The 12,277-nt window shown below is 41.2% G+C and overlaps 1 protein-coding gene across 1 annotated transcript; it reads left to right on the forward strand.

Annotated features, from left to right (window-relative positions):
* Positions 1 to 2,105: 2,105 nt before the first annotated feature.
* Positions 2,106 to 4,618, forward strand: LOC148012006 (linamarin synthase 2-like). Its single transcript, XM_087669660.1, has 2 exons — positions 2,106 to 2,822; positions 2,919 to 4,618. The coding sequence occupies exons 1-2, from the start codon at positions 2,264 to 2,266 to the stop codon at positions 3,917 to 3,919; spliced, it is 1,560 nt and encodes a 519-aa protein (XP_087525786.1). The 5' UTR covers positions 2,106 to 2,263; the 3' UTR covers positions 3,920 to 4,618.
* Positions 4,619 to 12,277: the final 7,659 nt, after the last annotated feature.

Consider the following 12,277-nt stretch of genomic DNA (forward strand, 5'->3'; position numbering starts at 1 on the left):
CGGGTGCCACCTTTTCGATATTCAAAAAATGGGAATCGGGGCATTCCCAAACTCACTAATATTGTGTTTACAAGTGTACCTACATCTCTATGCAACATAGCTCTATCAATAAAGAAACTAAATCTAAACTCAAGTTGCTAAATCTTTATAGATCTAGCCCTAAGTATGTATGCAAAGAGTGATGTGAGGCACACCTCTTCATATTTTACTAGGAAAGGGAAGAAATACCTACTACCTAAAAATGTAAAGTTACTGAGGTGTAATCTCGTGTGCTTCACAATAGTGCATTTTTGTATAAGCTCAATTGACAATGAGAGGGCAATAGAGTGATACTGAAGTATGTATTTTTGGAAGGTTTCGCAAAAATTACTATATAAAAATGTAAATTGTTTGACTCAGATATAACGTACATACAATATTTAAGAATCATATCATAGTCTCAAGTAACTAATTGAATACATATTTTGTTGGCATGTTTTTTGCATCATACAATTGCTTCTCTTTGCTCACAAAACCACAAAGTGAGTAAGGGGTAGCCTTGCAAGCTTTGTAATGATGCCAAATGTGTGAAGCATGATTAGCTACCCACTAGTTCATTATTACAAGGTAGGTTAAACTCACTTTCATTTCTTTTGTTTATTATGCTCAATTAAGGGTTAGAAAGCATTATTGAACACAAAAGGTGTGGTAAGTTAGTATATAGAATAAAATTACAAGTGTACAAATAGTATCTACATGAATAAAGTTTATGCAGACATTATGTGCATAACTTATTTGAAAACACTTTGTTTGATAGGCTTTTCCTATGCGCCATAGAATAATTCAATTGAATTCTCCCCTTTCTACGGAATTGAATGTATTATTCTCCGATAAGACAAACCTTGAATTTCAAATCAAGAAACTCAACTTATATTTCAAAAGATTCCATACTAAAGTTGGTTAAGAAAAGGGAATAGATTGTAACTAGGCTTGATGGGAACTAACAGTTGAGATCCATTTTGAAAACCTCCCAACCATGATATGTTAGAAAATGTGAGATTGTGGTGTGTCTTGCACTTGGTTGGACAATTTTGTTCATATAGTATTTTTGTGAAAGTTTGCATGGCTAGCTGCTCAATACTTGGTTGGTTATTCTCCTTAGTAGGGTCATAACAAAGAAGGGTCCTAGTGAGGTCAAGCTATGTTGTTCATTTGGCTCGCCACTCAATACTTGATTGGTTGTCCTCCTTAGTAGGGTCATAACAAAGAAGGGTCCTAGTGAGGTCAAGTTTGCATGGCTAGCCGATCAATACTTGGTTGGTTGTCCTCCTTAGTACGGTCATAACAAAGAAGGGTCCTAGTGAGGTCAAGCTATGTTGTTCATTTGTCTTGTAATCTATCCTATTTGCAAAACATAAGAATAACACTAGCATGGCTTTTGTGTGCTCCCTTGGCTCATGTTTAGATATTTGAATTTGGAGGGGATGCACTCCCTTACAAGCCCTCATGCATCTGTGCTTTATCTTCCAAGGAAAAGGATCCATCATACACACAAATGATCTTAAAATGAACAAGGTAAAAAATAGTTATTTACTACTTGTCTGCCAAATGTTTGTGGGGGTGTGATGTAAAATGCATTTGGCTTTAGAGAGAGAGACACACACACGCGTGCACGCAGGCCTCCTTTTGCTTTTGTCAAACTTTGCAAATATTTTCTTGCTTTTAAGTACAATACTAGTAACTATGGAGCCTTTCTATGGCTTAGTTAGCTATTTATATGGAATATAGAAATTGTCCTTTCCACGTCCTTTTTGCTTGTAACTTTGCCTTGGAAGTTGGAGGAGAATTTGAAATTTGAAGAAAGAGAAGCATAGTTTACAGGTGTAAATGTCCGGAAAGTGTATTGAATGTGTACTTGCTAACAAAAGCTATTATTATGTGTGAATAGCCTCTAAAGAACTGGAGGTAGAAATTGTCCTTTTTACTTGTAACTTTGCCTTGAAAGCAATGCTCATAAAAGACTGTCCTTTAGTGTATTTTTCTTGGCAAGATTCTCAAAAGACAGAGTGAAATTGAAGCTCGTCTTGATGAAAACCGGCTAATTTTTTTACCATTGTAATTATAAAACCGGTTGGGGTTGAGCTTGCTTCTTTTTTTCATTGGATGGAAAAAAAGTTTTTAGTGAGGAGAAATGAAAACATAAGAAACCAATTGCGAGAATATTGCTTGGCTGAGGATATTCTTGGCTGAGGCTGAGTGAGGAGGAGGAGGAGCCATAACTGCGATGGAGAACGAAGGGGGAGGGGGAGGTGCTGGCGCTGGCGTTGGCGCTGGCGCTGGTGGGAGAAGCGCAGCAGTAGTACCCCATGCGGTGCTGGTGCCATGGATGGGGCAGGGCCACATAGTGCCCATGGTGCAGCTGGCGCGCAATCTGGTGGCCGCCGGCGTCCACGTCACCATGGTGTATGGTGCGTGCACCCACGCCCGCCTGCGGCGCGCCCAGTCGCCGGAGCTGGCGGAGGCCCAGCCCCACATCATGAGGGTGGAGGTCATCCCCGATGGCCTGCCTGTCGACGACCCTTCCTTCTCGCCCACCTTCGAGGACGGCATGGCCGCCGTCCCTGTGCTGCAGCGGGGCCTCTTGGACCTCCTGGCCAAGCTGCTGGCCGCCCGGCCTCGCCCGACCTGCGTGGTGTCTGGCACCTTCTGTACTCCCTGGACCGCCGCCCCCGCCGCCAAGCTTGGGCTGCCTAGAGTAGACTTCTGGTCCTCCATGGCTATCATCTATGCCATTCCCTTCTACATGCATAAGCTCGTCGACGCAGGCTACATACCCTTCAAAGGCAAGAATACATATAACGCACGCCGAGAGAGAGAGAGAGAGAGAGAGAGAGAACGCAATCGCATCCTAACGCTTACCTTCTTATGTCATCATGCAGGCTGTCGAGAGGAGACCTGGATCTCCTGTTTACCAGGCGTGCCTGCCATGCGCGCCTCGGACTACCCCTCACTTGTCCTCCCTTCCCTTGGCCCTGACTTTGACGAAAAGAAGATTCAGGAGTGGTGTGAGCAGCTTAACCACATGTTTCGTATTGGCACAGAGGCACACACGGTGCTCGTCAACAGCATCTACGAGCTGGAGCCTAGCACCTTTGATGCCCTCCGAGCTGACCATCTCCCCGCCCTCGCAATCGGCCCCCTCATCCTGCAAGACCTCGCCAAGCCTACCCCTGACGCAGCTCCAATACTGCTGCAGCAGCCCTCATCAAGCATGTACAGGGAGGACCCTTCATGCCTGCAGTGGCTGGACGGCAAAGGCGCTGCCTCCGTGGTATATGTCGCATTTGGTAGTAATTCCACATTCAAGAGAGAGGACTTGCTGGAACTTGCATTCGGACTGGAAGAGAGTAAGCACAACTTCCTCTGGGTCATCAGACCAGGCTCTGTGCTCGACATGGCTGCCGCCAGCTCCTTCCAGAACATCCTGCCAGAAGGCTTCCTCGACAGAACTGCAGAGAGGGGCTTGGTGGTGTCCTGGGCCCCGCAGAAGCAGATCCTGGCTCACTCCGCCACCGGTGCCTTTTTGAGCCACTGTGGCTGGAACTCCACCATGGAAACCCTGTGCTTCGGCCAAATTCCCATCATAGCTTGGCCGCAGAGAACCGATCAACCGACTAACAAGAAGCTGATAGAAGAGGATTGGAAGGTCGGTATAAGCCTTAAGAGCGATGGAGAGGGTAGGGTGGTCAGGGCAGCCATAGCCAAGGCAGTGCGAGATGTAATGCAAGGGGAGGAAGGAACCCTTGCCAGAAAGACCGTGTCAGAGATGAGAGAGCTTTTGCACAAGGTAACGCAGAAGGGTGGCACGTCCAGGATGAATTTGGAGGCCTTCGTAGAAGACCTCTACCAGCTATCTCAGGATCACCATGTAGGTGCTTGAATAACATGCGGTTATATGAAGAAACCAGGCGCTCTGCGTCTAGAGGCACGTAGTGCGTTTCTCCAAAAATCATAATGGAAACTAGGCGCTCTGCTTCTAGAGGCACTTTGTGTCTAGTATCCTCCCAGTGCTTCACGCTAGCGTTGACGCTATGTGCCACCTTACATTTCGTGTTTCAAAGTTTGGCGGGTTTTGTAATCTTCAAAACTAAGGCATCTAGCGTTTCTCCAAAAATCATGTGGTTATAATAGTACAAACTAGGTGCCCTTTGTCTAGAAGCACTTCCTACCAAGTGTCCTCTCGATGCTTCGCACCGAAGTTGACGCTATGTGCCAGCTTACGTTTCGTGCTTCAAAGTTCATGCAAAACTTTGAAGCACCATTGTCACTGTTGGTTAACACATTTCGTGTCTCGATGTATGTTTTACATGGCAATACAATTCGTGGCCAATTGAGTATCTAGAAAACAAAGCATGAGAGACCCCAAAACTATTGTGAAGCAAGTGAAGTGGAATAAGCTATCCAATCAAAAGAGAGGATACTAATAGGGAGGATGTCCCAAAGGCCACAAAAGCTAAAGATCCCATGCTATTGGATTGAATGATTATGGTACCCTTTGGACTCATAAACAAATCTCATCATAGACAAAATATTTATAAGAAGTGGGTTAAGCACAATAAGCCTTCCTTTAGCAATGGCTCTTGTCACCCTAAACTATCCTTATCGAGAAAGGATGATGATTATACACCTAGCCAGCAAGTACCGCTCTCATAGCTCGAATAGAATTCAAGTGGTCCGTGTTATGTGATGATAACTCCTTATTTTGTGCAATTTTTACACTATTTTTTGGCAAAACTGAAGAGTTTCAGCTCTGTATTATGAATTATTTTTCATAAATTTTAATTAAAAATAGGGATATAATGTCGTATTTAAGTATTGCTGGGGGAGGATTTAGAAGTTGAGAGTTAGGATATTTTTTAGTGGAAAATTTAGGGAACGAAAAAATATTAAGTGGTAGAAGATGGATGCGAGAAATTTTTAAGTGGAAAGTGTAGACAAATTGGAGACGGGTATAACTTAGCATGCATACACAAATTTCAGGTTAAGAAGCTATGGGCGGGGAACAAATTAGCTCTAGAGATTGAAGAGATGCAAAAAGAAACCAGTTCAAGTGAGAAATGGTCAATTTTTGAAAAGAGGTTAATCAAGAAGTTATGTGGAGAGTGTCTTGTGAAGAGAGAGGTTGAAGGAAGGGTGAAGAAGACACAAAAAAATGGGCACCATCATGCAAGAGTATGTTGATGATTTCTCTGATTTCTCTGCCTCATTTCCAGCAATGGAAGGCTGCATTTGATCCCCTCTTGCATCTCCTTCAGCCTCATTCCATTCTTGGGTATTGAGAGATAGAATTTCTGCAAGATTTAGAGATGATTAGTGAATATTAGTGAGAGGAGTGGAAGATAAAGAAGTTTGCTAATTTTTTGGAAGTGAAGGGAGTGGAGGAGCAAGCACCAACACTCTGGAATATGGTGGAATGACTCTAATTACTTGGTTAATCAGGTATATTGATTTTCATTGATATTTGATCGAGAAATGGAAAGAATTGATGTTTGTGATCATGTGTATTCAGTTTTTGATTTTTGAAGGTGAAATGAAACAAAAGAAACAAAGTTTTTGCATTAGATGCATTAAAATGATAAGGGAATGGCTAAAACTAGGATAAACACTATATTTTTAACCATAATTAGTAAAAATTAAGAATATTAATGGAAAATTAGGGATAAAATCAAAAATAGAGTTGAGTTATGTGGTGATATATTCACTCATGAAATCTTAGATGAAATGGATGTCTAGAATTTAAGTTGTTGAATTTTTAAGTGTAAAAATGACCGTTTTTGGGTATTTTTTAGTGATGATTAGTGAAGATTAAGAGGAAATGGCAAAATTTATGATTGTAAACTGGTATATCAACTACATGTATCATGATGGATATATGGTTAATTGGGTTTGATGATTTATGGTCAGCATAATTTTTATGAATATTTTTATTTTTTGGATTGTAATAATAGAAAATTAATAACTCTTGATAATGAAGGAATTAAGAGATGAAGTAAAAAGAGAATGTAGTTTAGTTTCTATGTAGAATATGCTCCTAGACTTTTATTAAGAATAGATTCCATTTGCAGGTACTTCTTTTGTAAAATGACATTTAGGAGACTAAAATGATAATTAGTTTATATTAGGGTTTATATTAAAGGATTAATAGATATTATGGATAAAATAAGAGTTTTAATTTTTTTTTGATTTAATTCTTGAGTTTATTAAAGTTTATAATCTATGAGTTGTAGTTCAAATTGAGAGGTTAGATGGTAATGATAAAATGGTAGTAAATAAGTAAATAAAGTTATTATTGGTTGATAGTTGGACTACAAAGACAAATGAAATGATACTTTTATGTGGGTAATTTAGAAGTAAAGAAAACATAATTTTCCATCCTAAAACTTTAATTAATACAATGTCTTCACACATAGTTCTTAGGGGGCCATCATTTTTTGTGCGTTTGCCGGTGCGTTTGCCAGGAGGGGCAATCATGTTAATTAAGGAGAAGAGAGGGTGGCTGTTTGTTAATCTAAAATATAAGCAAAAAGGAAATAAATTATAAGTCGAAGATGAGGCATGAAAAAGGAACAAAAATGGGTTGGAAGATTTAGAAGATTATTTAATCCTTTGAAACCACACTCTCTTTAAAGTTCAATATCCTAAAAGGGGCAAATAACAAACTGCCACAACTTTGGCAGGAGCAACATATACGGAGTCTCCTCTAAGAGATGGGGAGAAGCTATAGAGCCTAGGATTAGAATCTTACACCTATTTGACCCTGCTATAGGATTTGACTGGTTATTTTGAAACTTACTCAACAAAGTATTGATCTAAGCTATTAGGATTTTGATGTACTACTATAATGAAGTTTTCTTGCGAAACTTCTTTCCTGAATTGCCCAAGGCTATACAACGTATCATTGTCAACAAGGCAAGGGATACCGATTTGGTAGATGGGGGTAAAAATTTTGGACCTCAACTGTGGGTTAACGTTGAGCAATTATGCACTTGGAATTGGATGTTCCAAGATGAAGCAAAGGGAATTGTCTTGGTAGCAGCGCACTTTAAGTTAGTTGATGAAATTCATCTGAATACTATTAGCATAAAACATAATTACGATTGGTTTACGAGAGAGGGATACAAATTGTTTAGGCAAATAGATTGGGCTAACGTGTCAAAGTGGGTAGTAATGGTGTTAAAGTAACATTCGATACTAGGGACTCAAGAGACATGGCTGAGATTTTGGGCATAGTAGAAAAGCCTAGTGAAGAGTTACCATATGGTGTGGAAGACAAGGAACTACCTGATATCTTGCGTAAGTTAAGCCTCCATAAGCAAGGGCTCTTGCAATAGAGACAAATAGAGGGATGTGCTTGAAGGGACAATCATTACATGCCATAGTGAATGAGTGAAAGTCAAAGGTTAGCATGGGACGAGCGAGCAAGAAAAAGATTGGAAAGAAAGACTGAGAGAATAGTGGAGCAATTAGAAAAGTTGAACAAAGAGTTATAGAATACTTTGCAAAGTGGGCTGAATTTATCACTAGAAATTGGAAAAATCACTGGGGAGCCGTCTTTTGTTGAACTACGTCATATTATGATTGGGAGAAGCAAGCAGGAAGCTCCGAAGGAACGAGTGGTATCAATAAAGGTAGCTCGAAGAAGGGGTCAACTGCTAGTGATAAGAAGAAAGAATAAGCAAAAGAAGAGGCTCAAAATGGTGATTTTGCGAGGTCTGATAAGTTCTCCATTGAAACAATAGGATATAGAACAGACGAAGAATTTTTTGAACGCACGATAGAAGATAATAGTATCTATTAGCTTGCAGAATACTAGGGTCTTAGTAGGCTATTTGCAGTCCCAAAAGAATAGGTTTCAATCTTTGAAGATCTAGAGGAGGTACTAAGATCATTCTATATGGTAGTGAGAGCACCTATGCGGCTTACCGACTTCACTCAATACTCTGGATGTTGGGATGATGATCCAGAGATGCATGTCCAACGGTTTGAAGTTACATGTATAGCGAATGAGATCATCGATGATGATCAAAAGTTTCTTATATTTCCAGCCACTTTGAAGGATGAAGTAGCTTTGTGGTATGGAAATCTTCTTGACATCAGGCAACTTACGCGGTAATAAGAGGTTCATTCCTAACTAAGTTTAGATAGCAAAAGTTTCAAGACCGTTTGGGGTTAGAATTTGATTATCTAACACAAACCCTTGGAGAAATTGAGGAGCATTACATTGAAAATATGGAAACATTAATTAGAAAGATGGGGTAAAATGCTCCTTCAAAGGATATGCAGAAATGGGAGTTTATTGAAGGATTGCAGGAGGCTATCAGGGAGCATGTAACGGCCAGCTAATGTAGTAGATGCAAAGATAGAGGCACGTTGGTGGGAAGAGGTGCAATTAGGACAACTGAGGAGGACAGGATTATATAACAATCATGGATTAGTTCCCTTAAGTATGTCACCCTCTATGGGAACTAGCGCACATGCAGGAGCTCCAATAGCTCCTCATGTTGCTTATATAACAAGTGTGGGGTTTACACCATTAGCAATACCATATTCAAGACTAAATCCATACTTGGTACCCCCAATATATCCACCTTTACCCTTATCTTGATTCTTCGAAGAAGCAACTTCTCCTGAGCAATCCTTTTCTTAATGACCCTCACGATCGCACTTGGTGCATAAGGGAACGTAGTCCTTTCGTTTCTACTCATTTGGGCAGAACCTAGCTACATGTCCAGGTTGTTCATATCTCCAACAAACCACACTTGTTCCTGCATTGCTATTGTTCCTTCTAAAATTAGGATTTCTATAGGGTGACGGTCGCCTCTCATTTTCAGAATACCCTCCTTGTCCTCCCTGATTCCTTGGCACTGGGGGTGCTCCCTAAGTAGGTATACCTCTCGGCATAAATGGCCTATTAGGAGGACCTATTGGATAAGTCACATTTTGACTATCCATATAATTATAATTTGTTTGCATTTGGGTTGCTTATTGCCATAAATGGGTCTATTTAACCCAACATTGATCCTCCACATGATTATTTCTCAAACAATACCCGCAAAAAAAAATTCTTGGTTGATCAGGTACCACTCTACTTGGCGTAAGACATTCTGTTGCTAAGTGTCCAAAACCATGGCATTTCCCACACCAGGTATTAGACCTTGGGGGTTTGGAATTTCCTTGACTAGATACTTGAGTTGAACTTGTCACACTAGTGGGCTAACTAACAACATAAACTCCCTTCACGTTGGGATTTACTTCTGCTAAAATTTCTTTCTTCATATCTACCAAGGATTTAGCTATTAACTTAGCCACCTAAACTCATCTAAACATCGTCCTGCAGGTGTAGTAACTATATAATGCTATGATGGAAACTTTAAAGTAAGAAACATCTTTACCAAGACATGCAGAAGATCATGATGTAGAGAAAGATGCGATCGATTGGCCACCCAATTCGGAGGATCAACTAGTTTTACCCATTCCTTTAAATTCCCCAAATATTAAGGAGGGAGTGGCTCTGTTTTCTCAAAGATGGAGAGCTTCAAGGCAGCTAAAGAAGATGATAAGGAATCAAGGAAATCTTTTGATGTGTGGGATGAGTTGGAGAGTTTACATTTGTCAATTAATCTAAGACAATTACTAGAAATTGCCCCTACTTGTAGAAGGGAGATCTATCATAGACTAGTATGGAGAAGGGAAAAAAGGGGTAATTCTCTGAATGTTTCATCTAATGTGAAAACTGTTAAAGCAGATAAAAGTGTTCAACCCACTTTGTCTAGTGTTTCCCAAACATTGGCTTTTCTATTCCGAGCTTGTCCATTATCAGCATGATCCTTAATTGCATTATGTAGGCACTTCCATTGATTGTACTAATAGTTGAGCCACCATTCCCAAAGTTGATCTTACCAAGTCTCCCATGAAATTCTAGGAACCTTCTAGCCTTCAATCCACCAATAGATGACTTTATGGGGACACAATTGCCATCCTTGTTGAGATGACAAGCTCAACACATGCGGACATTGATGATGGACCGCCTGGTTAGATGGGTCCACATGTCTACACTTAGCACGTCGGTGGTCATTATGACTCTCACATGGCCACTGACTCATTACTTATTATATTCAGGTTGTTACACCTATTTACAGCTGGCATAGTTATAGCGCCAGTCGACTAGTGTAGTCGGTTATGCATTGTTTGACTTAGTAGGCCACTTTCCTTTTATGTTGTATCTTATCTATACTTTGTGTACATTGTAAAGTGTGTGGAAGAAGAAGAAGAAATCAGCAAGAAAACGTTTTTGGCCTCCATCTCTCTTCTTGTCTCTTGAGTGAGCTTCTCTTTGTGCATTCTGTGTGTGTTCGACGCAGCATCTTGAGCAACCTCCTCCACCACGCGATTCTTGACATGGTATCAGAGCCGCGCCATTGAGAGAGGCTGATTTCGAAGGTTGAAGCAAAGGAGAAGAAGCAAAGTTCGAGCAAGCAAGCCACGGGTAAGAAGCTCTCCCAGCCTTCAACTCTTTCTCTTGGATAGTGCCTGTGGAGGCACTGGAAGCAGGGCAGAGCAAAAATCTCAGATTGCAGTGAGATTTGGTGTGCGCGAAGAGCACTGTGTAATCTGCAGATCCGCCCTTTAGGGCTTTCCCGCAGTTATTTTGGGCATCTGAGGCCGGTTCAGGGCCCATTTTAGAGCCGCAAGGTTGCGGACAGCAGGTTCAGGGTACGCTGTGACTTCGACTGTATTGACTGAACGTGGGTGCACAGGTTACAGATTTCAGATCTGTAAGTTCAAAGGTGTTTACCAGTGAGTAAACACAAGGTTTATCTGCAAACTGGTTGCAGATTGCATGTATTGTTGAGCAGACAGTGAAAAAGGCTGTCGGGTGTATTGCTGTGCACTACAGGTCAAGGGTTGCAGAAGATTTGCTTGCTGTTTGGTATTAGTTTTGTGATAATGGCAGAGAACAGTGGAAGCCCCATCATTGAGAAGCTCGACAAGAACAACTACCCATCATGGAAGTTTCGTGTCACGAACTTCCTTATTGGAAAAGGCCTCTACGAGTTCGTTTCAGGTGAAGAAAAGGAGCCGGAGATGAGTGATCCTCCAACTGCAGAAGAGACAAAGGCACGGAAAGAATGGAATGCAAAGGATAAAAAGGTCATGTATTGGTTGTCTGCAGTAATTGACAATAATATGCTGGGACACATTAGAAATGCAGAGAATTCATATGCAGCTTGGACCATACTTGAAAGTATGTTTTCTGTAAATACAAAGGCACGAAAGATTCAACTCAAGCAAGAGTTGAATACATTAAAGAAAGGGAAGATGTCTATCAATGAGTATGCACTGAAGGTAAGAAGCATTGCAGATGCATTGGCAGCGATTGATGCAATGCCCGATGATGATGATTTGGTGTCGTCTACCTTGGGTGGACTTAACAATGAAAAGGCTTGGAAGTCTTTTGTAACTTCTGTATATGTTAGAAAGCCATTTCCAGATTTCGATGAGTTGGTCTCTCTAATGATCACTGAAGAAATCAACATGCAGAGTGAGACATCTGAAAGAAGTGGTGAACAGGTCCAGGCTTTCTACTCCAGTTCTGGAAGGGGACGTGGCAGGTTCTCTTCAAGAGGCCGTGGTACAGGCCGTGGTAGTGACAACCAGCAAAACAGATTGAATCAGCAATTTGGCGATATGCAGGTTTCAGGAGGTCGTGGTAACTTTAGAGGCAGGGGGAGCTTTAGAGGAAGAGGTGGATGGCAGAACAGAGGTTCTAACAACTCTGGTATTGTGTGCCACTACTGTGGCAAAACAGGTCATATTGCAGCCCAATGTTATGCTAAGAGAGATGATATCCGCAGTGGTAAGTTGCAGCAAGGAAACTATGCATCGTCTTCACGACAGAATGAAGACAAAAATGAACGTTTGTTCGTTATGCAGCATATGTTGAATGCTGTTACAGAAAAGGGAACACATGAAGATGTTTGGTATGTTGATTCAGGTGCATCCAATCATATGACCAGCCATGCAGAATGGTTTGGAGAGATGCAGGATTTGCAGAATGCAGGTTATGTGCAGACGGGTGATGACTCATGCCACCCAATTTCACACATTGGAAAAGTTCCCTTGTCCTTGCATGATGGTAAGACAAAGAGTCTTTCAGATGTATTACATGTGCCATCTATTACAAAGAACTTGGTGTCAGTCGGTCAAATGGTAGAGCAAGGGCTGCAAGTCAGATTTA

This window comes from Lygodium microphyllum, chromosome 27 (genome assembly GCF_053477565.2).
Source record: "Lygodium microphyllum isolate KBCC chromosome 27, Lygodium_microphyllum_v1.1.10, whole genome shotgun sequence".
NCBI lineage: Eukaryota > Viridiplantae > Streptophyta > Polypodiopsida > Schizaeales > Lygodiaceae > Lygodium > Lygodium microphyllum.